Source organism: Lithobates pipiens, unplaced genomic scaffold (genome assembly GCF_037356315.1).
Source record: "Lithobates pipiens isolate NorthernLeopardFrog02 unplaced genomic scaffold, aLitPip1_a1.2 Scaffold_22, whole genome shotgun sequence".
Lineage (NCBI taxonomy): Eukaryota > Metazoa > Chordata > Amphibia > Anura > Ranidae > Lithobates > Lithobates pipiens.
In genome coordinates this window covers 337,467,685-337,492,982 of record NW_027507784.1, presented here as the reverse complement: position 1 = coordinate 337,492,982, position 25,298 = coordinate 337,467,685, and the positions used below count along the sequence as shown (strand labels likewise).

The window sequence follows — 25,298 nt, the reverse complement described above, 5'->3', positions numbered from 1 at the left end:
AGGCATGGTGGCGGAACAAGCTCCAACAATACTGCACCCTGTTCTGCATCTATCCCAGCTGCCAGCAGGATTACCCAGTGTGCTGTAAAAGAAAGGTAACGTCCCTGTCCATGCCTGCTGGACCATGAGTCAGCGGTAATATGCACCTTACCGCTGACCGCCCTGTCCAATGAGGCCAAGACATTGCTTTCCACATGTCAGTAGAGAGCCAGAATGACCTTCCAAGAAAAAAAATTGGTGTTTGGGAACCTGCCACTGAGGCTCTGCACATTCCAAAAATTCTCGAAAGGGGGCAAAGTCTACCAGCTGAAAAGGCAGCAGTTGGAGTGCTAGCAATTTAGCCAAACTAGCATTCAGCCGCTGAGCATATGGATGGCTGGGAGCGAATTTCATTCACCGGTTTAGCAACTGGGCTAGGGAAATTTGCCTGCTACAATCGGATGTTGGTGTACCGCTAGCAGATTGCTCGCAAGTGCTTGGGACACCTAATTTTACACCAGTACAGGTCTCTGAGAGGACTGAAGTTATAGCGGGGTTGGAGATCCCAGCCGATGAGAAGCAAGGAGAGGTCCGCCTTGTTCTTTGGTGTGGGTCTTTTGAGTACTGTTGCCAATGGACTGCACGGGAGCTCGACATATGTCTGATCAAGCATGTGGTGCCCAAGCGGCTGCTATTTTGGCCATGCTTGATACTCTTCAGACATATGTTGCAGGCCCACACCAAAGATCTTTTGGAAAAAATGCGTGGAGTCAGCAGCGCCCTGCACATGAAGAGCTCTGCGGTGTGATGCAGTCAGTTGCCTGCCCTTAAGCTGGCCCCTGGAGGGCATCCTGCCTCATTGGAGATTTGCCTCCTCATCCTCCTCTCTTCTATCTGGCACCCACATAGAGTCAGTGACCTCCTCATCCCCTCCCTCCTTGCCACTGGAGCAAACCTGGCAGTATGCTGCAGCTGGGGGAACATGACTGCTAGTTTCTTGTCCTTCTTGGGCACCCCCTCTCTCTGGGCTCACGTTACTGCCTTCATCCTCAACCTGGATTCCATCATCAGAGCCTTCAAAATGCTGTGCATCCTACTGCAGCATGTACCCTACACTGTGGTTGAACAGTTCGGGGGACTGATGGTGGGGCTAGGGAAAGAGTGGCAGATGACATTGAGCCGATGGAAGAGGCCGCTTTGGCAGCTGCATTGGCAGACAAAGTACCCTGAGCCTGGGTGACAGAGGATGAGGAAGATGAGGATGTTTTGGTCATCCACTCGGCCAGCTGTCGAAAAAAAGGACAAGCGTACCCCACGGCCACGTGCTGATGATGCACCGTGTCCACGACCAGCACTGTTGGCTGTAGACACAGAGCCTGCTTGCCCTCTTTTAGTGGCCTGTGAGCATCTGCTTCTCCTTGGTGGACTTGCAGACATACTGTACAATTAGATTAGCTAAACAACTCCTGAAGTTTGCTAAAAACAGTACACCAGGAATGGCCAACAGTCAGGTATAGGCTTGGTTAGACTATATATGTATGTATGTACTATATATATATATATATATATATATATATATATATATATATATATATATATATATATACAGTATATATATATATATATATATATATATATATATATATATAATGAACTGCAGCTCACTGAGTCACTTTGGCCTACAATCAGGTATAGGCTTGGCTTGACTACAATACAGTGGATATATATTTCATGAACTGCATCTCACTGAGTCACCTGCCTGAAAGTGTCTTTAAACACGTACTCCAGGAATAGCGCACTGTCAGGTATAGGCTTGGTTGGACTACAATGCAGTGGATATATATGCAGTGGTCCCCACGAATAAGTCTTTTTAAGACGAAACGTACGTTGGATGGCAGACGTGCTGACATTATCGCTATACAGCGTAGACTGGATGGGCGATTGCATGCCAGCCGGTATTTTTTATGGCCGTTTTTACTGCTTTCTATGTAAGTGTATTTCTTTACTTTTATTAAATTTGTTATACGGAACTATGCTATAGTGAGTCTTCTTTCCATTTCCCTGGAATCTCGAGTACTGCCTTTCTACTTCACGTGCTGCTCTTGATGGTCCCGGCCTGTTTCATTCAATAAGGGAGCCTACTGTTATCATGGTCTGAGGAGGTGCTGTGGAGATTGACTATGGGCATGAAATCCCTTGCCTTTTGGTAAGCGCATATTTTGTGTGGTGGTGGTCACGATCCTTGGTGTGTTTTGGTTGGACAGAAGATTGAACACTTTGTATTTTTTATTTTTTATTGTATTTTTTATTTTTACATTATTATTACACTCATATTATCACCATTTTTTTATTATTATCACGAATATATATTTTTACATTTCATTTTTATTGCTACTATTAATCTAATATTTTTTATTTTTCCATTAATTCTTATGAAATTTAGGTATTTATTATGTTTTTCGCTGGACTATTTTTCATTTATTGGACTTTTTTTATCACTTCACTGTGATTTTTCCAATTTCATTATTAACACTATAATTCTTTTTATAAATTATGGTATGTTTGATTTATTAGAGGGGTAGATCAACTTTTTTTCACTACTATTGCAATCAATTAATCACTCATAGTTGTTTATGTTTAATTTTATTTACAGTATTTATGTATGTGCGCAGCTTTTTTCTTATGTTATCTTATTGTGTTTACGTGTATCTTGTAAAACTGAGCTGCAGCGATTTTTAGTTGTACTAGTGTAGATTTAGGTTTACGGCGGTATTTTTTTTTCTTTTTGATATATTTTATGAACTGCACCTCATTGAGTCACCTGCCTGAAAATGTCTTTGAAAAGGCACTCCAGGAATGGCCTACGTCAGGTATAGGCTTGGCTAGACTATATATCAGGGATATGCAATTAGCGGACCTCCAGCTGTTGCAGAACTACAAGTCCCATGAGGCATAACAAGACTCTGACAGCCACAAGCATGACACTCAGAGGCAGAGGCATGATGGGACTTGTAGTTTTGCAACAGCTGGAGGTCCACTAATTGCATATCCCCGATATATATATATATATATATATATATATATATATATATATATGAAATTTACTGCAGCTAACTGAATCAAATGCTTGCCTGAAGTAGATTAGAAACAGTACAGCATGAACGGTCTGCAGTGAGATCTAGCTAAACTGGATCAACTGCCTGCCTGAAGTAGATTAGAAATAGTACAGCAGGAATGGTCTGCAGTGAGATCTAGCTAACTGAATAAACTGCCTGCTCAAAGTAAATTAAATGACACTCTCTCTCTCTCTCTTTAGCTATCTCTCTATAATGCCAGCAACACACTACACTGGGCCGACGTGCAGGTGGCCTTATATAGTGTGGGGCATGTACTTAACCCCCTGAACCATAATTTGTCTTTGTTTGCTTACAGAGCTGTGATTGGCCGAAGCATGCGGGTCATAGTGCATGCTTGGCCAATCATCAGTCAGCAAAGCACTGCGATGACGCAGTGCATTATGGGCCTTGACGCCCCTCTACAATTCGGCGCGAACAGCCCATAATGTTCAAACTTCTTTGAATGTCTTGAACAGTCAGCCCATCCCTAGTTATAAGAATAAGCAAAAGGTAGCAAGACATATGTGAGATATTCAACAATTGATGTCACAGTCCGGTATATAATGCATATGGATAGGGAAACATAGTAAGGGTGTTACCTATCTCAGGTATGGATGCATCAAGGGTTCCATTTCAGAATTCTCATTGAGCCAGTCAAGTCTGTGGAGCTTTTGTTGGGCTGACTCCTTGTTGGCCGAGGTGGGAGTGGTGAGCTTGGGTTGTAGAAGGTGAGCGGTTACGGCGATACCTCCGGTCTTGGGCAGCAATTGGTTCTGCTCTGGGTGGCACGCGTCTTCGATTGGTGGGTCAGAATGCAGCGTACCAGTTAGGGACTTCCACTAGAGGAATGTTCAGGGTGTCACAGAATTGTGGGAGATCTTCAGGTACTCTTAAGGAAGCTGATCTGCTTTGGAATGTTGCTAACAGGCAGAATGGGAACTTCCATTTGTAGTGTATTCCTTTTGCGTGCAGGGTTTCCATCAGGGGCTGTAGGTCTCTGCGGTGCTGTAATGTGATGGCTGACAGGTCTTGGTAAATTTTGATATCATTTCCACCATGTGAGAGCTGAATTCTGTTACGGGCTCAGAATTTCCTCTTTTAACTGAAAGTCCACCAGGCAACAAACATCCTGGGGTGGGTCTGTGTCTCTGCTAAGGATGAGCTTTATGTTCGGGTCAAACATTGGCTGTTCACCCGTTCACCGAATAGCGAACAATTTGGAGTGTTCATGGCAAATTCGAAAGCCGCAGAACACCCTTTAAAAGTCTATGGAAGAAATCAAAAGGGCTAATTTTAAAGGTTAATATGCATGGTATTTTCATAAAAAGTGTTTGGGGACCTGGGTCCTGCCCCAGGGGACATGTATCAATGCAAAAAAAATTCAGAGGTGGCTTTGGAGAAGCTATGGAAGGAGGTTGCATTGGGACAGGTTTGGTGGTCTCACCCTTGAGGGTAGTGCCCAAATAAAAGCCAAATAAATTCAGGTTGATTCACCACCTCTCCTTCCCGAAAGGGGGGTCGGTCAATGATGCCATTGATCCGGAGATGTGTGCAGTTTCGTACACTTCGTTCGATGCGGCAGTTTTTTGAGTGCAGCGGTATGGGCAAGGGGCGAAGGTGGCCAAATCGGACATTGAGTTGGCATTTAGATTGCTTCCCATTCATCCTGACAATTTACGTATGCTAGGTTGTCATTGGCAAGAGGAATTCTATGTGAATAGCTGCCTGCCAATGAGTTGTGCTATTTCATGTGCATTATTTAAACGATTCAGCTCATTTGTGGAATGGGTGGTCCGCAAAGTCGTGGGAGTGAATTCCATAATACACTACTTGGATGATTTTCTTTGCGTGGGCCCAGCATTGCCCGGTGCTCCTGGTGATGCTGGAACACATTGCAGAGCGATTTGGGATTCCCCTGGCTCTGGAAGGGGCTACTACCGTGAGTAGCTTCCTGGGCATCATCATGGACTTGGATGTCATGGCGTGTCGACTGTGTCAAGACAAATTGAGAGCACTTCAGGCGGAGATTCGGGGGATCGTGGGATTGCGCAAGGTCCAGCTTAGAACTCTACAGTCGCTGTTGGGTAAGTTGAACTTTGCGTGTCGCATCATCCCCATGGGGCGTGTTTTTTGCAGACGGCTGTTTGTGAGTACAGCGGGGGTTGAGTGCCCCTTAGCATTTCTTGTGGCTAGTGAAGGAGGATTTGCAAATATGGCACTCATTCCTGGTAGGTTTTAACGGGAGGGCATTGTGGATGTCTGGTCCCGTGAGTAACTGACTTGGAGCTGTATACAGATGCAGCCGGATCTGCGGGCTTTGGGGCCTTCTTTCAAGGAAAGTGGATTGCGGGGTCATGGCTGGATTCATGGAAGGTGGCAGGTCTGTTGAAGAACATGGTGCTGCTGGAACTATTTCCGGTGGTGCTGGCGGTAGAGTTATGGGTGGAATAATCAGGAATTAAAAAGTGCGTTTTCATGGGGACAATTTGGGGGGTGGTGCAGGTCATCAACAAAGTGTCTGCGACATCCCCACTGGCGGTTGCTAAGACACTTGGTGTTACGGTGTATGCAGTTGAATGTAATCCTTTATTAATCGCTATATTCACAAGGACCAAGTGGGTTTTATTCCGAGGAGACAAGGCCCAGACCAGGTGAGGCGAGCGGTGGATATAATCTCAATCCTCCAATCTGGTTGGGATGGAGGACCTTCCCAGGAAGGCCTTCTCATATCATTAGACCTACAGAAGGCCTTTGATTCCCTTTGCTGGCCCTACCTATTTGCAGTACTGAGACAATGGGGGTTTGGTGAGACCTTTCTAGGGCTACTGAAATCCCTCTATTCGGAACCAGAAGCAAGGACCAAATTGCAGGGTTAGGCCGCGTACACACGCGCGGACTGTTTGCCCAACCTTGTTCGTCAAACAGTTTCGGCAAACAGTCCGCTCAAAATTTGCATGAGCGGACTTGCCCACACACGAGCGGACTGTTTCAGCAAACTGTTTGCCAAACAGTTCGCTCAACTTTTGAAATGAACGGACTCGCCCACGTAAGGAGGAGGCAAATCCGCCCATTTCGAGCGCGTGTACAGGTAGGCGGGGCCCGCGAAGGAGACGTCGCGGGCTCCGCCGCCTGGAATGGGCTTAAAGGGGAACCTCAACGCCGAAAAAAATCGGCGTGGGGGTTCCCCCAAAGTCCACACCAGACCCTTGTCCGAGCACGCTACCCGGCCGGCCAGGAAAGGGGGGCGAGCGAGCGCGCCCCCCCTCCTGAGCCGTACAAGGCCGCGTGCCCTCAACATGGGGGGGTGCCTTGGGGAAGGGGGGGCCGCGCGGCCCCCCCACCCCAAAGCACCTTGTCCCCATGTTGATGAGGACAAGGGCCTCTTCCCGACAACCCTGGCCGTTGGTTGTCGGGGTCTGCGGGCGGGGGGCTTATCGGAATCCGGGAGCCCCCTTTAAGAAGGGGGCCCCCGGATACCGGCCCCCCACCCTATGTGAATGAGTATGGGGTACAATGTACCCCTACCCATTCACCTGTGAAATAAAGTACAAAAAAAAACACAACACAGGGAAAAAATATTTTATTGCACAGCTCCGGGGGGTCTTCCGTCTTCGGGGGTCTTCTCGCCGGACTCCTCCGCTATCTGTGTGTAGCTCTTTTACTAGCGGAGGAGTCCGGCTTTCTTCCTCCCCGCCGCCGGCCTCTTCTCCCGACTTCGGGGGTCTTGTCCCCCTCTTCGGTTCTTCTGCCGGGCCACCGCGCCTTCTTCTAGCTCTTTTACAGGCGGTGGCCCGGTCTTCTGTCGCCGCTGCCTTCCGTTCTTCTGTCGCCGCCTTCGGTTCTTCTGCCGGGCCACCGCGCCTTCTTGTAGCTCTTTTACAGGCGGTGGCCCGGTCTTCTGTCGCCGCTGTCGTCGTCGCCGCCGCCGCCTTCCGTTCTTGTTCTTCTTCTTGTTCTTCTTCTTCTTCTCCTGGAGATGTTGACTCGACGAGCTCTCCGGCCGGAATGCCAGAGCCGCGCTGTGCGGTCACTTATATAGTGACAATGGGGCGGTGTCACATGGTATATGTCACATGGGTTGGTCACATGGGTTGATGTCACATGGGGACTATGACATCGTAAGGGGGCGGGGTCACCATGTGACCAACCCATGTGACATATACCATGTGACACCGCCCCATTGTCACTATATAAGTGGCAGCGGAGCGTGTCCCTGGCATTCCGGCCGGAGAGCTCGTCGAGTCAACATCTCCAGGAGAAGAAGAAGAAGAACAAGAAGAAGAACAAGAACGGAAGGCGGCGGCGGCGACGACGACAGCGGCGACAGAAGACCGGGCCACCGCCTGTAAAAGAGCTACAAGAAGGCGCAGTGGCCCGGCAGAAGAACCGAAGGCGGCGACAGAAGAACGGAAGGCAGCGGCGACAGAAGACCGGGCCACCGCCTGTAAAAGAGCTAGAAGAAGGCGCGGTGGCCCGGCAGAAGAACCGAAGAGGGGGACAAGACCCCCGAAGTCGGGAGAAGAGGCCGGCGGCGGGGAGGAAGAAAGCCGGACTCCTCCGCTAGTAAAAGAGCTACACACAGATAGCGGAGGAGTCCGGCGAGAAGACCCCCGAAGACGGAAGACCCCCCGGAGCTGTGCAATAAAATATTTTTTCCCTGTGTTGTGTTTTTTTTTGTACTTTATTTCACAGGTGAATGGGTAGGGGTACATTGTACCCCATACTCATTCACATAGGGTGGGGGGCCGGTATCCGGGGGCCCCCTTCTTAAAGGGGGCTCCCGGATTCCGATAAGCCCCCCGCCCGCAGACCCCGACAACCAACGGCCAGGGTTGTCGGGAAGAGGCCCTTGTCCTCATCAACATGGGGACAAGGTGCTTTGGGGTGGGGGGGCCGCGCGGCCCCCCCTTCCCCAAGGCACCCCCCCATGTTGAGGGCACGCGGCCTGGTACGGCTCAGGACGGGGGGCGCGCTCGCTCGCCCCCCTTTCCTGGCCGGCCGGGTAGCGTGCTCGGACAAGGGTCTGGTGTGGACTTTGGGGGAACCCCCACGCCGTTTTTTTTCGGCGTTGGGGTTCCCCTTTAAGCCCATTCCAGGCGGCGGAGCCCGCAACGTCTCCTTCGCGGGCCCCGCCTACCTGTACACGCGCTCGAAATGGGCGGACTTTCCGAGCGGGAACAGTCCGCTCATTTCGAAAGTACAGCGGACAGGCCCACACACGGGCGGACTGTTCGCTCAAACACAGTTTCAGCGGACAGTTTTTCGGAATTTCCGAAAGACTTTGTCCGTCCAACTGTCCGCTGAAACTGTCCGCTGAAAGCCCACACACGAGCGGACTGTCCGCCCAAACACTGTTCAGCGGACAAGGTTGGGCGAACAGTCCGCCCGTGTGTACGCGGCCTTACTATTCTGAACCCATTAAAATCGATAGGGGGACGAGGCAAGGCTGCCCTCTATCCCCTCTAATATTCGCTTTGGCGATAGAAACTTTAGCCATTACACTTAGGACGGATCAAAACATCAAAGGGGTTAGATGCAGAACAATCTGTACACAAATGTGCATTATTTGCGGATGACATCCTTCTCTTTATCACCTCCCCGATTACATCGCTACCCAATATAAGCAAACTTCTTGAATCCTTCGGGAATATATCAGGGCTCAGAGTTAACATGACCAAATCGCAAGCATTAAATATTTCACTGCATAATGCAGTGGTAGAACAACTGAAATCTTCCTTTCAATTTAAATGGAGCAGTTCCTCAATCAGATATTTAGGACTAAATCGAACCCCCAAAATAGAACAACTATATCAGGCAAACTTTTCCCCCATGTATCCCAAACTCAAGACTGATCTTCTGGGTAAAATCCACTCCATCAAGATGACTCTACTTCCCAGACTTCTCTACCATTTCAGGTCCATTCCAATAGCGATTAGAAGAGACCACCTCAAATTGTTCCAAGGGAAAATAATTAAATTCATCTGGGGAAAGAAAGGTTACAGGCTAGCCCAACGCATACTAAATAGCCCCAAAACACAAGGGGGCCTAGGTCTTCCACACCTATTTAAATACTACCAAGCTGCTAGATTGGCCCAACTCTCAATAATTTACATGAGATGTGAAAAACCTGATTGGGTAAGCATAGAGAGGCAGGCAGTCCCATCATATACCCTAGACTACTTACTCTGGTGCCCCAGAAAATCTAGACCCTCAATAATGTCCCCCACACTATCCCACTCCATCAAACTGTGGGATAGCTTTAAACTCCTTCCTTCGTTAACATCTGACATACAACCGCTAGCTCACATATTTTACAACCCACAATTTAGTGCAGGAATGGACTTCAAATCATTCCAATGGTGGCTAGACAAAGGGATGCACCATGTTGGACACTTTTTCTCTGCCTCTGGCCCACTGTCCCTAAAATACTGTATAGAAAAATTAGACCTCTCAGATTCTGAGAAATTTAGACACCAACACATCTTCCACTTCCTGACATCTTTATGGAAATATAAACCCAATCATCCAGAATTCACTCAATATGAACGCTGGTGCGGTCAGGCATTGGAACAGAAGGGGGGTATATCCATAATTTACACGTCACTATCGGAACCCACCTCCAAATTCCACTGCATGAAAGCCTGGGAAAGAGACTTGCAGGAAACCTGGGACCTGGAGGACTGGCACAAAGCAGGAATCAGAGCCTTCAAAGGTATTGTGAACATATCCTTGATAGAAGCAAACCTGAAAGTACTAATGAGATGTTACCTGGTTCCTACTAGACTAGCAGTGATGTTCCCTTCTTTCTCCCCGTTATGTTTCAGAGAATGTCAAGCTCGGGGCTCCATGTTGCACATATGGTGGGATAATATACCATTATACTATTGAAACTCGGGAATCCTCTGTTGGATGGAAATGTTAATTGTTAGAAGATAAATGTTTTTCTTTAAATGACTAACATTGTCTGTATTAAGCGCTGTCCCAAAATGATTTGGTGACAATAATGCCTTGTACACACGGTCTGACATTCCGACCACAAAATCCGTCTGATTTTTTCAGACGGATTTTGTCCTAAACTGGTGTTGCATACACACAGTCGGACAAAGTTGGTGGAATTTCCGATCGTCAAGAACGCTGTGACGTAAACCGCGTACGACGGGACTATAAAAGGGAAGTTCAGCACCACGTGCGGCAACCTTTGGGCTCCTTCTGCTGATCTCGTGTTAGTAGAAGTTTGGTTAGAGATGATTTGCGCTTTTCAGACTTGTGCTTCAGATTGTTACTGCTCTACAGTTTATGCTTGTCGGTGCGTATCTGCTTATCAATGTGTGTATTCAGTTTGCATTTGTTTGTCATTGTGGCCTATATTTTATATAGTATGGTTTGATATTCAGTGCTTATTGTCCGCTCGTTTCTGGTTTTCAGTTCGTTCTTTCAGGCCTTGCTGTTTATCGGTGCTTTCTGTTGTCCGTTCTGACCAGCCGACCGTTTTGAAGCCATGTTTGGTGTATGTACTCGTCATAGAGTTTGTGCTGTGCAGGGGCTTGGTGTTAGGCTTTTAGCTTTGACACAAGCCCAGTCCATGAACAGGGCAAGGAGGAGTTTGTGGACCAAGAATTGGTTGCGCCAGCGTGACCAGTTCTCGCACATGCCTTTGCTTCATGAGATCCGGGAGAATAATCCTGATGATTTCAGGAATTATCTCCAGATGACGGTCCCCGTTTTTCACCATCTGCTGGCTTTTCTGTCCCCTTATATCAGCAAGCAGGATACCTGCATGCGGCAAGCCATCACTCCGGAGCAGAGGCTCATCGCCACGTTGCGCTACTTGACGACAGGGAGAAGTCTTCAGGACCTCAAGTTCTCGACAGGCATCTCCCCGAAGACTCTGGGGAGGGGTGAGGCATCTGATAAAGGGACCTTATACTTTTGGCTTTAAGTACTAATTTCCAAAAATGTTATACTGATCTTGGCCAAAAATGTTGGTGTCTAATCAGCTTGCAATTTTGATGTGCAACATTAAAAAAAAAAAAATTCTTGTTTGACTCCACGGTTTCCTTCAATGCCACAGGAATGGCAGATTGTGGCCTCCCACTTTGCCACCTGTTGGGACTTTCCCAATTGTGGAGGTGCAATTGATGGGAAACGCGTCAGCATCGTCCCACCCCCCAACTCGGGGTCCTACTATTATAATTACAAGGGGTTTAATCGTATTGTGATGTTGGCGGTGGTGTCAGCGACATATGACTTCCTGTATGTGGACATGGGGAAAAATGTCCGGATGTCGGATAGGGGAGTGTTCGCGCGGACGAAGTTCTACTGGCGTCTCCAGAGTGGCAGTCTGGGTTTGCCACCTCCAGAGGAGAATGTAGATGGACTCCCGTTTGTTTTCTTTGCGGATGAGGCGTTTGCTCTACCAAACCATCTGATGCAGCCTTTCCCGATGAGGACCTTCACCCTGGACCAGAGGATCTTTAATTTCCAGCTGGCCAGAGCCAGAAGAGTAGTGGAGAACACTTTCGGGATAATGGCCAGCTGGTTCCGCCTATTTTTGATTCCAATCCACATGGCGGAATATAAACTCAATCATATTGTGCTTTTGTGCTGCATTCTGCAAGTTTTTGAAGAAACACTCAGAAAACTATGTGGCCTCAGTTGGGCCTGATGCAGACTTACCTGAAAATGCCAACCTGATGGCCCTTGAAGCTGGCCGTCCTGGCTTGCCCCCCCCCCCCCCAAAGCGCCCGCGAGGTCAGAACAAGATATGTGGAGTTCTTTGGGTAGGGGGGCCATTGATATGCCAGACAATGTCTGAGAGGCATTTTTTAAATACATTTTTCTTTCAAACTCCAATAATCTTTGTTTTCATTTACTGCTTGGCTTGGTTTTAGGTGTCTCCTAGGTTTTTTTGTTGTGTTTTTTTGGGCCTTTTTTTTACAACAGTGCAAACCCAATTTCTGTGCGAGATGAAGTGACAGTCTCTTCTTCAGATAATCTTATTATGTCGTGGGTCTACTACACACATACCTTGTTTTATGTTGATAATGTATGTAGTTCATTACTGACAAAAATATTGCTAATTTTCAGCACCATGGCAGAAATATGTGGGGTCATGAAAATGGCCTGATTTGGGAAATTTAAAAAGCACTGTGGGTGTTATTTACTAAAAGCAAATCCACTATGCACTACAAGTGCACTGCAAAAGTGCACCTGAAACTGCTCTTGGAGTGCAAAGTGGATTTGCCTTTAGTAAATAACACCCATTGTCACCGAAAACAACAACTTTACTACAAATACTGCTTTTCGCATTGAAAAAGGAAGCCACACATTGTTGATAATTTAACTTTTTACTTAAAGCACATTCACATGTGCATTTAGAAAAGGGTTTTTACAACAAACCAACATATTTGGTGTATATAACATTATTTTTGGTAACATTTATCTAACTTGGCGTTTTTGTGTAAACAGGCATGTATCAAAGCATAACATACAGAACACAGGAACTTACAAAGTTTAACTTAAAGTGAAGACAATATCAGACATGAGTATGTACAAACTGGGCTGATATTTCCTTCATCACATGGGGTGTCACGCCTGTAAAAGCCAAATTTGGAAGATGCACACAAATTGTGAATCAAAAGGTGTCCAGTTTTCTCCTGATCCCATGCCTAATGTCAACATGTTCCCCATCATGGGGTATCAATGTACGTGTTTTGGGGGTGCAACCCCTTCATCTCAGCCACTTTAGTAGCAAGGAAGGAGTTGCATCCACAAAACGCATACATTGATCCCCCATGATGGAAGATAGCACATGTTGACACACTGTGTGCATCTTCCAAATTTGGTTTTTCTAAAAATATAAAAGTGTTTTGGAAAAAATTAAATGGATGCTAGATAGTTTTGGGTGTTTCAGATTCTCCCTAAAACATCAATGATGTTCTTCATTTTTTGCTGAACATCATTGATGTTTTTCTTGATATTATCTAAATCACAATTGCACCCCATTATCTCCCAAATAAGGATCTGGGCACTTTCACTGGTAAAATGCGATTCGTCTTCCACAACATCCACATCACCTAAAAATAAACCAAAAAAAACACATCATGTATTATAAATATACAGGCATACATTGATTAACTTACCTGAAGCTGTGATTTCAGACACTCACCTGTTGTGGTGCCAATTTCGCCAATGTCTACAATCTCTCCTTCCTCATCCTCCTCTGCTTCTGGTGTTGATCTTTCCCCTTCTTTGGGAGGTGTGGGGTCCCTGGTGTCCTCAGATGTCCCAAGTCTTCTCTCCCCTATGAGAATGTAAAAAAGGAATATTTAGCACACAGATATTTGAGGGCAGAAATAGGAATATGAAACATTGCTTGGAAGTGTCATACAATTGTGTTTTTTGGTGTTTCTTGGAGTTCTAAGGTGAGAACATTATTTTTGACACTTTCTAAAGCTGGAATGCTTACCTGTTGTGTGAACAAATGTAGTCAAGTGCAACTTGCCAAAACATCGTCTTTGGAGTGGGCTAAAGAACGATGTTTATTACGAATGATTGAACCCATAAACATGAAAGTGGCCATTTTAAACTGTACAATATTAAATCAAAGCACATGGAGCAGTATGCAAGCAATAATAATAATACGAACACACGACAACTACCTACTTTTTTGAAGAACTCGCTTGATCCTTCTGTACTGATCGTGCTTCCTCCGTTTCAGGTCTGACCAGCATTTCCTCAGTTGATCCTTGGATCGTCGTACCCCAAAATTCTTCTGAAGACGCTTCACAACTTTAGTCATGATCTTGGCCTTTCTGACATTTGGGTTTGGGTAAGGGCCATACTTTCCATCAAAGTCGTTCCTCTTCAATATGTCCACCATCTCCAACATCTCTCCAAAAGACATATTTGAGGCCTTAAATCTTCTCCTCTGGGATCGGGACATTTCTGGGTCTGGGCTTTCCTCGTCGTCCTCCTCATTAGTGGAATTATCATGCCCCTGCTGTGTATCCACCATGTGCTCCCCTTACTGCGCCTAAAGAGAAGGGGCGGGGAATAGACTAGAAAGAATGTCGGAGTTTCACGCATGCACACTGTATATAAAACGCAACAGGCGTGTGTTGTACGTATGATCTTTGAGCAGAGTGAGGAGCTGACGCACCAATCGTTCAAACAAAGGTACAATTTTAACTTGGTACATCTCTAGCCTATACTGCTTCTAGATTGAGGCCTATATTGGGACAAGATTAGGAGAGTTTAGCCTGACATTATTAGGGTTTGTCATGTGTTGTATCTTGCAAAGAAGATGGATCCCTTCAAGGAACCACATTTTCTGGAGCTAATCTTTGATATGATCAGGGAGCTGCCCTGCCTCTGGCAGATGAACAACCCCCTTTCTAAGGACCTAAGAAAGAGGAAGGCAGCACTGAAGAAACTGCTCGGTTTGGTGAAGATCATGCTCCCCACAGCAGACATGACCTATGTGATGGCCAAAATTGGTGCCCTGAGGAGTACATATCTGAGGGAGCGCAAGAAGTTCCAGGATTCCCTGAGATCAGGAGATCCAGATGACATTTATGTCCCCAGGATGTTGTACTACGAGAGGCTGCATTTTCTGGCAGACCAGAGAGAACCCAGGCCAGCATTCTCCAGTCTTCCTTCAAGACTTCCTTCACCCCCAGCTGAGGCTTCCAATGTGCAACCTGGGCCTTGCAGGCAGCACCATGTGGAGGGGCCCAGCTTGAGACAGGTATAGCATTGTTCAACATATTTCTTGTCGTACATTTAATGATGGTAACTAGATGTTATTATTGATCGGTAAGTTGTGATTTAACAAAGTGGTTTGTATATCAGTAGACAGTAGTGACCAAAAATGATTGGGACAAGAATGAAAAATGCTGGGCTCAGAACGATAGTCTGTTCTATTTGGTAACATTCAATTTGCAACAGTCATGAGCACAAAATTGTGTGATTGACGACCAAAAAACTAAAACTATGTCCCATTTTCATACACAGGAAGACCTCAGCCGGGAGGAGGCTGTGGCAAGTGGCAGCCAGGAGGAGGCTGTGGCAAGTGGAAGCCGGGAGGTCGACCATTGCCCTCCTCCTCCTCCACCTCCTGCCACAACTACAAGAGCAGAGCCACAGCCTGGAGGGAAGTGCCTAAGGAAGACAAGAGAGTGATGGCCTGGGTTCAGTCTGGTCTGACAGAAGATGCAGGCTATTGTATGACCGCAGCCTGGGGACATAGATGTCATCTGTTCTTCCTGATCTCTCTGACTTCTGGACCAGACTTTTCTCCCTTAAGATATTAACTCATCAGGCCACCATTTTGCATTTAAAAAATAATTGATGTCTGCCCTGGGGGCCAAAGGCTTAGTCAAATTGAGCAGTTTCTCCAGCGTTGCCTTCCTGTTTATTTGTTGACACCTAAATAAAGTTTTTTTTTTTGGTTCAAGAAATACTTGCCTATGTGTTTTAATTCAAAAAGGACAGTTTATTTGTGAGTAGGCAGGTACATTTCAAAAATACAAAGTCAAATTAATAACAAGGGGCACCAACACCAAACAACCTCCTAGAGATTAAAAAAGAAAACAATAAAATAAAAAGATAATAATGGTGTTGTGGTAAGTTGACACACAAAACACACCAAAACAATTACGAAGATGAGCAAAATGTCATAAAAGGAGATCTTGGTTAAAAAAAAACAACCACAAAATTTACAGAAACAATTGGGGAGATGTGACAAATTAAAATATTGTATAGCTGAAATCAGGAAAAATAATAAAGAAATACATTTTGGAGAAGTGTGTGTGAATATGAGCAGCAAAACAACTTCATTCTTGTAGCATTATAAAGAAAATTTTTTTTTTAACATTGCAGCGTGACAAATGTGCTATATCGATTACGAGCGGTAGTTTTACCTGACCGAGCGCTTCCATCTCAGTATTTATTCTGAGCATGCGTGGCACTTTGTCTGTCTGACTAGGCTACACACGATCGGAATTGACGCGGATCGGATCATGTTGTCGGAAAATTTTATATCCAGCTCTCAAACTTTGTTGGTCGGACATTCCGATGGAAACAGTCCGATAGAGCCCACACACGGTCGGATTATCCGACAACACGGTCCGAGCGGACATTTTCCGTCGGAATTTCCGACCGTGTACAAGGGCTAACGCTTTTAAAAAAATCACACGGTTCCACAGCCCATGTTAGCAGATGTGTGAGGGTGTCAATAAGGCCGCGTACACACGGGCGGACTGTTCGCTCAACTTTGTCCGCTGAACAGTGTTTCAGCGGACAGTCCGCCCGTGTGTGGGCTTTCAGCGGACAGTTTCAGCGGACAGTTTGACGGACAAAGTCTTTCGGAAATTCCGAAAAACTGTCCGCTGAAACTTTGTTTGAGCGAACAGTCCGCCCGTGTGTAGGCCACTTTCGAAATGAGCAAACTGTTCCCGCTCGGAGGAAAGTCCGCTCATTACGAGCGCGTCTCCAGGTAGGCGGGGCCCGCGACAGAGACGTCGCGGGCTCCGCCGCCTGGAATGGACTTAAAGGGGAACCCCAACGCCGAAAAAAATCGGCGTGGGGGTCCCCCCAAAGTCCACAACAGACCCTTGTCCGAGCACGCTACCCGGCCGGCCAGGAAAGGGGGGCGAGCGAGAGCGCCCCCCCCTCCTGAGCCGTACCAGGCCGCGTGCCCTCAACATGGGGGGTGCCTTGGGGAAGGGGGGGCCGCGCGGCCCCCCCACCCCAAAGCACCTTGTCCCCATGTTGATGAGGACAAGGGCCTCTTCCCGACAACCCTGGCCGTTGGTTGTCGGGGTCTGCGGGCGGGGGGCTTATCGGAATCCGGGAGCCCCCTTTAATAAGGGGGCCCCCGGATACCGGCCCCCCACCCTATGTGAATGAGTATGGGGTACAATGTACCCCTACCCATTCACCTGTAAAATAAAAGTACCCAAAAAAAAACACAACACACGAGAAAAAATATTTTATTGCACAGCTCCGGGGGTCTTCCGTCTTCGGGGGTCTTCTCGCCGGACTCCTCCGCTATCTTCGTGTAGCTCTTTTGCTAGCGGAGGAGTCCGGCTTTCTTCCTCCCCACCGCCGGCCTCTTCTCCCGACTTCGGTGGTCTTGCCCCCTCTTCGGTTCTTCTGCCGGGCCACTGCGCCTTCTTGTAGCTCTTTTGCAGGAGGTGGCCCGGTCTTCTGTCGCCGCCTTCCGTTCTTCTTCTTCTTCTTCTTGTTCTTCTTGTTCTTCTCCAGGAGATGTTGACACGACGCTCTCTCCGGCCACAATGCCAGAGCCGCCCTGCGCTGCCACTTATATAGTGACAATGGGGCGGTGTCACATGGTATATGTCACATGGGTTGGTCACATGGTGACCCCGCCCCCTTACGATGTCATAGTCCCCATGTGACATCAACCCATGTGACCAACCCATGTGACATATACCATGTGACACCGCCCCATTGTCACTATATAAGTGACCGCTCAGCGCGGCTCTGGCATTCCGGCCGGAGAGAGCGACGTGTCAACATCTCCTGGAGAAGAACAAGAAGAACAAGAAGAAGAAGAAGAACGGAAGGCGGCGACAGAAGACCGGGCCACCGCCTGCAAAAGAGCTACAAGAAGGCGCGGTGGCCCGGCAGAAGAACCGAAGAGGGGGACAAGACCCCCGAAGTCGGGAGAAGAGGCCGGCGGCGGGGAGGAAGAAAGCCGGACTCCTCCGCTAGCAAAAGAGCTACACGAAGATAGCGGAGGAGTCCGGCGAGAAGACCCCCGAAGACGGAAGACCCCCGGAGCTGTGCAATAAAATATTTTTTCTCGTGTGTTGTGTTTTTTTTTGGGTACTTTTATTTTACAGGTGAATGGGTAGGGGTACATTGTACCCCATACTCATTCACATAGGGTGGGGGGCCGGTATCCGGGGGCCCCCTTATTAAAGGGGGCTCCCGGATTCCGATAAGCCCCCCGCCCGCAGACCCCGACAACCAACGGCCAGGGTTGTCGGGAAGAGGCCCTTGTCCTCATCAACATGGGGACAAGGTGCTTTGGGGTGGGGGGGCCGCGCGGCCCCCCCTTCCCCAAGGCACCCCCCATGTTGAGGGCACACGGCCTGGTACGGCTCAGGAGGGGGGGGGCGCGCTCCGGCCGGAATTTCTTTTAGGAGCTTTTATTGTTTCCACAAATGTAAGTGCAATATTTTTGCTTATGAAATAAATATTTTTTTTACGGATTTACACTATGGCGAGTTTCCTTTCCTATTGGGACCGTGATCGCTGTTTATTGGTCTGCCCTTTGAGTTTGATCACCTGGCTTGTCCTCAGTATAATCCCAGCTGATTCCTGCCATTTCCGAGCGGATGTCTGGAGGTAGATGTAACATCACAGATTTAAAGCGGAGGTCCACCCTAAAGTGGACCTTCCGCTCATTGGAATCCTCCCCCCCTCTGGCGCCACAATTGGCACCTTTCAGGGGGGAGGGGGGTGCAGGTACCTGTACAGTACAGGTAACTGCACCCACTTCCGGGATAGCTCTCTGCGGAAAGGGGTGTAGATTACGCCCCTTTCCGAAAGTCCCCCGCTGCCTGCTGGGAAACACACAGATCCCAGAGGCAGCGGGTCCATCCTCATTGCGCAGCGCGACTCGCGCATGCACAGTAGGGACCTGGGAAATGAAGCCGAAAGGCTCCACTTTCTGATTCCCATACCCAAGATGGCGGCGGCAGCACCCGAGAGACGATCGAGAGATCGGCTTCGGGTGCCGACATCGCGGGAGCGCTGGACAGGTAAGTGTCACTATTTTAAAAGTCAGCAGCTGCAGTATTTGTAGCTGCTGGCTTTTAAAAAAAAAAAACGCGAACTCCCGGCGGACTCCCTCTTTAATACTACAGGTCCTGTACCGCTTGCCTTCTGGTAAGCGCATAGGTTCTCTCACTCAAATCACTGGACTTTGATATAATACACAATTTTCCTTGTTATTTTAGAACTTGTTATTTTTATCATGTATTATTTACCACATATTACGTCTTGTTATTTTATCACATATTATTTACCATGTATTGCATATTTATATTTAATCACATATTTATTTATTTATCATTATGATTTAATATTCATTATGGTCATTCTTTTGGTGCCATTCACTGATTATTATTATTGTATTAATTTAGCTTAATTTTATGTGCAGCTTTTTTCTATTTCTTGGTCATGGTGTTTGTAGATATCTTACATATTTGAGCTGCAGCTATATTTTTAGGAATTCATTTATCATTTTTTTAGCCTGGTATTCAATCCCCCCTTTTAGCTACCTAGGGCGCCTGGCCTCTGGTGTTCCTACTCTCTTCTCTCTGCAGCAAGCAACTGAGTCTCAGCATAAGCAGGCTACCGCTACTCATTTCGCACATAGTGACAGAGGCACAGCGGTGGCGGAGGACTGTGTCTGTGTCCTGGCTCCTGGATGAATGGAAGCAAGCAAACATTCATTGATGGGCACTGGTGAGGCTGCATTGATGGGTGCTGGTGGGATGCATTTGATGGGTGCTTCATTAAAAAGGTGGGGTATCCATGGGCAGGGCAAAGGGGGTGGAGTCAAGGAGCGTGCGGCAGAATTCGATTCCGCCTAGGGTGTTAAAAATCCTTGCACCATCCCTGGTGGTCACTGTAGTGTTGAAACTCCTCTTTATATTTGTAGTCAGTACAAAAATCAGTATTGCCATTGATCACACCCTCCCCTCCCTCCAGCACTGCCACTGATCTCAGGAGTTCTAGGATCCCTAGGAGTTTTCTGTCTATTGATTGTAAACCCCTTTTAAGATATCCCAAAAAAAAAAAAAAACCTGCAAGATAAAGGCATAATGAGTTGCACCACCCCCTCACCACTCCGGTCCATGGAGTGCAGGCAGTGAGGAGATGTTGTGCTGTAACCTCTAGCAACCAATCATTGAGCATTATTGATGTACAGTAATCTCTAGCAACCAATCAACAAACAGTAATCATGTGCTGTAACCTCTAGCAACTAACCAGTGAGCCGTAACCTCTAGCAACCAGTCAGTAAGCTGTAATGATATGCTGTAACCTCTGGCAACCAATCGCAATCACTGCCTGATCTGATTCAGTAAACAGGTTTTGAGTCTAGCTGCTATTTATTGTATGTCTCAGACAGGGGTCAAGTCCTGGGGAAAAAAGTGTGGGAACTCCCACCCAAGATCCACTCGCCCACCAAAAAAATAAATAAAAAATGATACGCTCATATGCACAAACGCTTCAAAAGTGGTATTTTTCATCCAATTTTCGTATTGTGTATATGAAGCTTAACTCTTAGTACATAAAAAAAAAACAATTCTCAATAAACATAAATACGGTAATTCTCTGAATAATCAGCATTCATTCAATTGTGCTTCCATGCAAATGTGAACATCATGTTCTGATCTTTATTGGGGAATGTTATTTTGTATATAGAATGTTTATGTGGTGAGTTTACACTTTTCATTGAACAGAGTTTGGATAACACAGGGTTAAACGGAAAGGTCATAAATGAACTGCACATTATCTGGACAGAATGCTTGGGGAGATAGTGATGTGTTCCTGCTTAGGAGATGTATGTTGGCTTGGGGGGGCTGCAAACTCTGCAGGGGCTCCAACACACACTCGCTGCTATTCCAACCCTTCACATATTTCCACATAAACTTCCCTCCTGGCATTAAACTTTGCCAGGTATTGTGCTCAGCTTACCACCCCAAACTGATGTTCCTCCCTCAGCTCACCTCTCTCCCTGCATGTCCTGTGAGCAGAATAGCTGTGCTCCTCCTCTGGGTTCTCTCATCATATGGCACTGAAGATAGAGGAGGGGGGGATTCAGCGGGACACACAGAGCAAGTATGCAGGGGGGAGGATGAGGAAACAGAAAATCAGGAGGGGCCGGCGGGGAGGAGCGCATCACGAGAGGTCTGACTAAATACAATCTCTTAGCAGCAGGGACCTGATCTACCATCAGCTAGCTGTGATTGACAGGTAGATTGAAGCGGAAGCTGTCATGGGGCCCCCTACTGGCAATGCCTGAATGGTCAGGTGTGCGGCACTTACTATTGAGAGCTGTGCCGGCGGCTGCTGGTGTAGCACCTGTCACACACCTTGCATACTTCAAAGTCTTGCAGGGCGTGGCTGCTAATGGGAACTGAGTTCCCTTTGTGGAAAAAGTACAGGAACTCCGTTCCCGTGAGTTCCCGCAGGACTTGAGCCCTGGTCTCAGAGCAGGTGGAGAGCAAAATTGCATGGGGGAGGAGGGGCCCAAGAAAATGTTTGCCCAGGGTCCAATCAATATTAACCACTTGCTTACTGGGCACCTAAACCCCCCTCCTGCCAAGACCAATTTTCAGCTTTCAGTGTTGATGCAATTTGAATGACAATTGCGCGGTCATACAACACTGTACTCAAATGAAATTTTTAGCATTTTTTTCCCACAAATAGAGCTTTCTTTTGGTGGTATTTAATCACAGCTGGGGGTTTTTATTTTTTTCTAAATAAACAAAAAAAGATGGAAAATTTTGAAAATAAATTATTTCATAGTTTGTTATAAAATTTAGCAAACAGGTAATTTTTCTCCTTCATTGATATGCGCTGATGAGGTGGCACTGGTGGGCACTGATAGGCTGCACTGGTGGGCACTGATAGGCACAGTTAAGGCGGCACTGATGGGGACAGATAAGGTGGTATTGATGGGCACAGATAAGGCGGCACTGATGGCCACTGATAAGATGGCACTGATGGGCCCTGATGGGTGGCACGGATGGGTGGCACTGATGGGCACTGATAGGTGGTACTGATGGGCACTGGTAGGTGACACTGATTGGCACTGATAGGTGGCACTGATGTGCAGCACTGTTGTTTAGGCACTGATTGTGGGCACTGATAGTTGGCACTGTGGGCACTGATGGGTGGTGCTGGTGAGCACTGGTAGGCGGCACTGTTGGCTACTGCTAGGTGGCAGTGGCAGGGGGCACAGGTGGGCTCTGAGGATCTGGTGACAGCTCGCTGTGATCGGGACTGATGTCCCTCTCACACACAACCGCCGGTGATCTGCTGTTTTTTTTTCTTCTCACACTATCAGCACGAGGAGAAAAAATTGCCGATTACAGGCTCTGTTGACATCACATGATCAGCTGTCATTGGCTGACAGCTGATCACGTGGTAAGGGGTCGGAATTGACCCCTTACTCCATTCTGTGATCCAGCGAGTCTCATAGACTCGCTAATCACAGAGCGCGCAGGTCGCTCGGGCACGGGAGGACGTCAATAGACATAGTCCTGGCAAGGCAAGAATACGCTGTAGCCATCATTCGGCTATAGCATGGATCTGAAGTAGTTAAAGACGCCCCTGGGTCATTACAATCAGCTCCTGATGTGTATTTGCATTATGTTATACATTGCAGTGCTGCCACATGACTGGCTGATTAAATAATTGCACAAATAGGCAGGAATTTGTAATAAATTGGGTGTCTTTTTATCATAGAGAACCTGGGGAAAACTGTAACAATACATTAAATCTAAGAGCATATGTGTATAGACATGAATTCATACCTTGTATATGCACAACCTTTCCATCTCCAACATAGATACCCCAGTGGTCATAAGGTTCCAAAACACCTTCAAATGCAATCAGATCTCCAATTTCTGGTTTTGGACCCTGTGGAAGATTTATATGTATGTTAGTTTGTATTAAGGTATTCAGAGAGAAAGTATTATGGAAACTGTTTTGATTTTTATTGTATGTATTCTAAGGATTGTGATCTCCCTGTTTAATGCACACATTTTAGTATTTCATCACAAATACCGGTATGAGAACGCACGTACAACCTAGTGCTTTCTTCACTGTTTCTCACACTTCTTGTCACCAGTAGAGATGAGCCGAACACCCCCCCGGTTCGGTTTGGACCAGAACTTTCGAACGGACCCAAAATTCGTACGAACTTTAGAACCCCATTGAAGTCTATGGGACTCGAATGTTCGAAATTAAAAGTGCTAATTTTACTGGCTAATATGCAAGATACTGTCCTAAAAAGAGTTTGGGGACCTGGCTCCTGCCCCAGGGGACATGGGTCAATGCCTAAAATGTTTTTAAAAATGTCCGTTTTGGCGGGAGCACTGATTTTAATGACGATTAAAGTGAAAAAAAAAGTGAAATATTCCTTTAAATATCGTGCCTGGGGGGTGTCTATAGTATGCCTGTGAAGTGCCACGTGTTTCCCGTGTTTAGAACAGTCCCTGCACAAAATGACATTTAACGGAAATAACGTCATTTAAAACTGCTTGCGGTTTTAATGTTATATCTGGTTCCTGCAATATGGTTGAAAATCATTGAGAAAAATGGCATGGGTAGCCCCCCCTGCCCATTACCAGCCCCTTTGGGTCTTGTACGGATATTAAGGGGAACCCCGTACTCATATTAAAAAAAGGAAATGCGTGTGGCCCCCAGGCCCTATATACTTAGTAGGGATGAGCTTCGTGTTCGAGTCGAACGTACGTTCGACTCGGACATTGGCTGTTCGCCCGTTCGGCGAATTCCGAACGTTTTGGCCGTTCGCGTCAAAATTCGAGTGACGCGCGCGCGGACCACAATGCACTGCGTTGGCGCAGTGCATTGCTGTCCGATGATTGGCCAAGCATGCACTGTGACCCTGCATGCTTGGCCAATCGCAGCGCCGGCAGCGAGGAGAGCCATGATTGGCCACAGGCAGGATGCCTGTGGCCAATCATAGCTCAGGCTGTGTAGTGCACGCCCCACACTATATAAGGCCGCCTTTAAGGCGGCCTCCTGTAGTGTGTTACTTTGCATCTGAAGCAGTGGGTGTTCTGTGTACCTTCAACACAGTACACACCAATCGTTTTTGGCTGATTTCCTATCTTGCTGCTGTGTAGTGGTTGTTGTCTGTGCCCTGACTGCAGTATACACCACTATATTCACCTCACCTATATAGCTAGTGATCTAGCTTTAACCACTTAACAACTGCCCATTGCCGATTAACGGCTTCAGGGCGGTTGTTTAACTCAGAGAGGCCGTTAATTAACGGCCTCCCAGAATTCTGCTCTCGCGTGCCCCGAGGTGTGCGCACTCGAGAGCATCCGTGACCGCCGGGTCCATAGGACCCGGCGCATCACGGTAAACGGCCGCTCATAGCCGCCGTTTACCACGTGATTGCTCCGTCAAATGACGGAGTGATCACTTGGAAACAAACCGGCGTCATGTTATGACGCCTGTTCCTCCCTCCCCTTTCTGTACCGATCGGTACAGCGGAGGGGAAAGAGATCGGTGTCAGCAGCGATGTGGGCTGCATCTGCAGTGCCCACATCGCTGCTCGCCGAATTTAACCCCTCAATTCCCTGCCAATACTCTGCAATACCAGTGCATACTCTGCAGTACCCTGCCATTACTCTGCAGTACCCCCCATTACTCTGCAGTACCCCCAATACTCTGCAGTACCCTGCCATTACTCTGCAGTACCCCCAATACTCTGCAGTACCCCGCCATTACTCTGCAGTGCAGTACCCCGCCATTACTCTGCAGTGCAGTACCCCGCCATTACTCTGCAGTGCAGTACCCCGCCATTAGGTACTGCACATTACTCTGCAGTACCCCCCATTACTCTGCAGTAACCCCCATTACTCTGCAGTACCCCCCAATACTCTGCAGTACCCGCCATTACTCTGCAGTGCAGTACCCTGCCATTACTCTGCAGTACCCCCCATTACTCTGCAGTAACCCCCATTACTCTGCAGTACCCCGCCAATACCCCGCCAATACTCTGTAATACCCTGCCATAAATTGCCATACCCAGCCATACTCAGAGATACCCAGCCATACTCGGTGATACCCTGAAGTACCCAGCCATAGACGCCCCCCACCCCTCACCGCCCTCCGGTGCTTCTACCAACTCGCCAGTACGATCAAAGCCAGAATCTTTTTTTTAATTTTTTATTTCAGGCTTCCCAGCCTAGAGGTGAGATGTGGGGTCATATTGACCCCCCAGATTTCACTGTAAAGAGGACCTGTCACCCCATATTCCTATTACAAGGGATGTTTACATTTCTTGTAATTGGAATAAAAGTGATCAAAAATATATTTTTGGGAAAAAAAATGTCAAACTAAAATAAATAAAGTAAAATGAACAATAAAAAAATAAAATAAAAATTAAAGCGCCCA

At 47.2% G+C, this 25,298-nt stretch overlaps 1 protein-coding gene across 2 annotated transcripts in view; it reads right to left on the bottom strand.

The window, feature by feature from the left end:
* LOC143925567 (phospholipase A and acyltransferase 2-like) overlaps positions 1-25,298 on the bottom strand; it is a 119,938-nt gene that overhangs the window by 43,817 nt on the left and 50,823 nt on the right. For both annotated transcript variants that reach the window (XM_077450044.1, XM_077450043.1), the window contains exon 3: positions 22,679-22,784. In XM_077450044.1, coding sequence (XP_077306170.1) covers positions 22,679-22,784 — 106 coding nt within the window. The remainder of the gene's footprint in view (positions 1-22,678; positions 22,785-25,298) is intronic.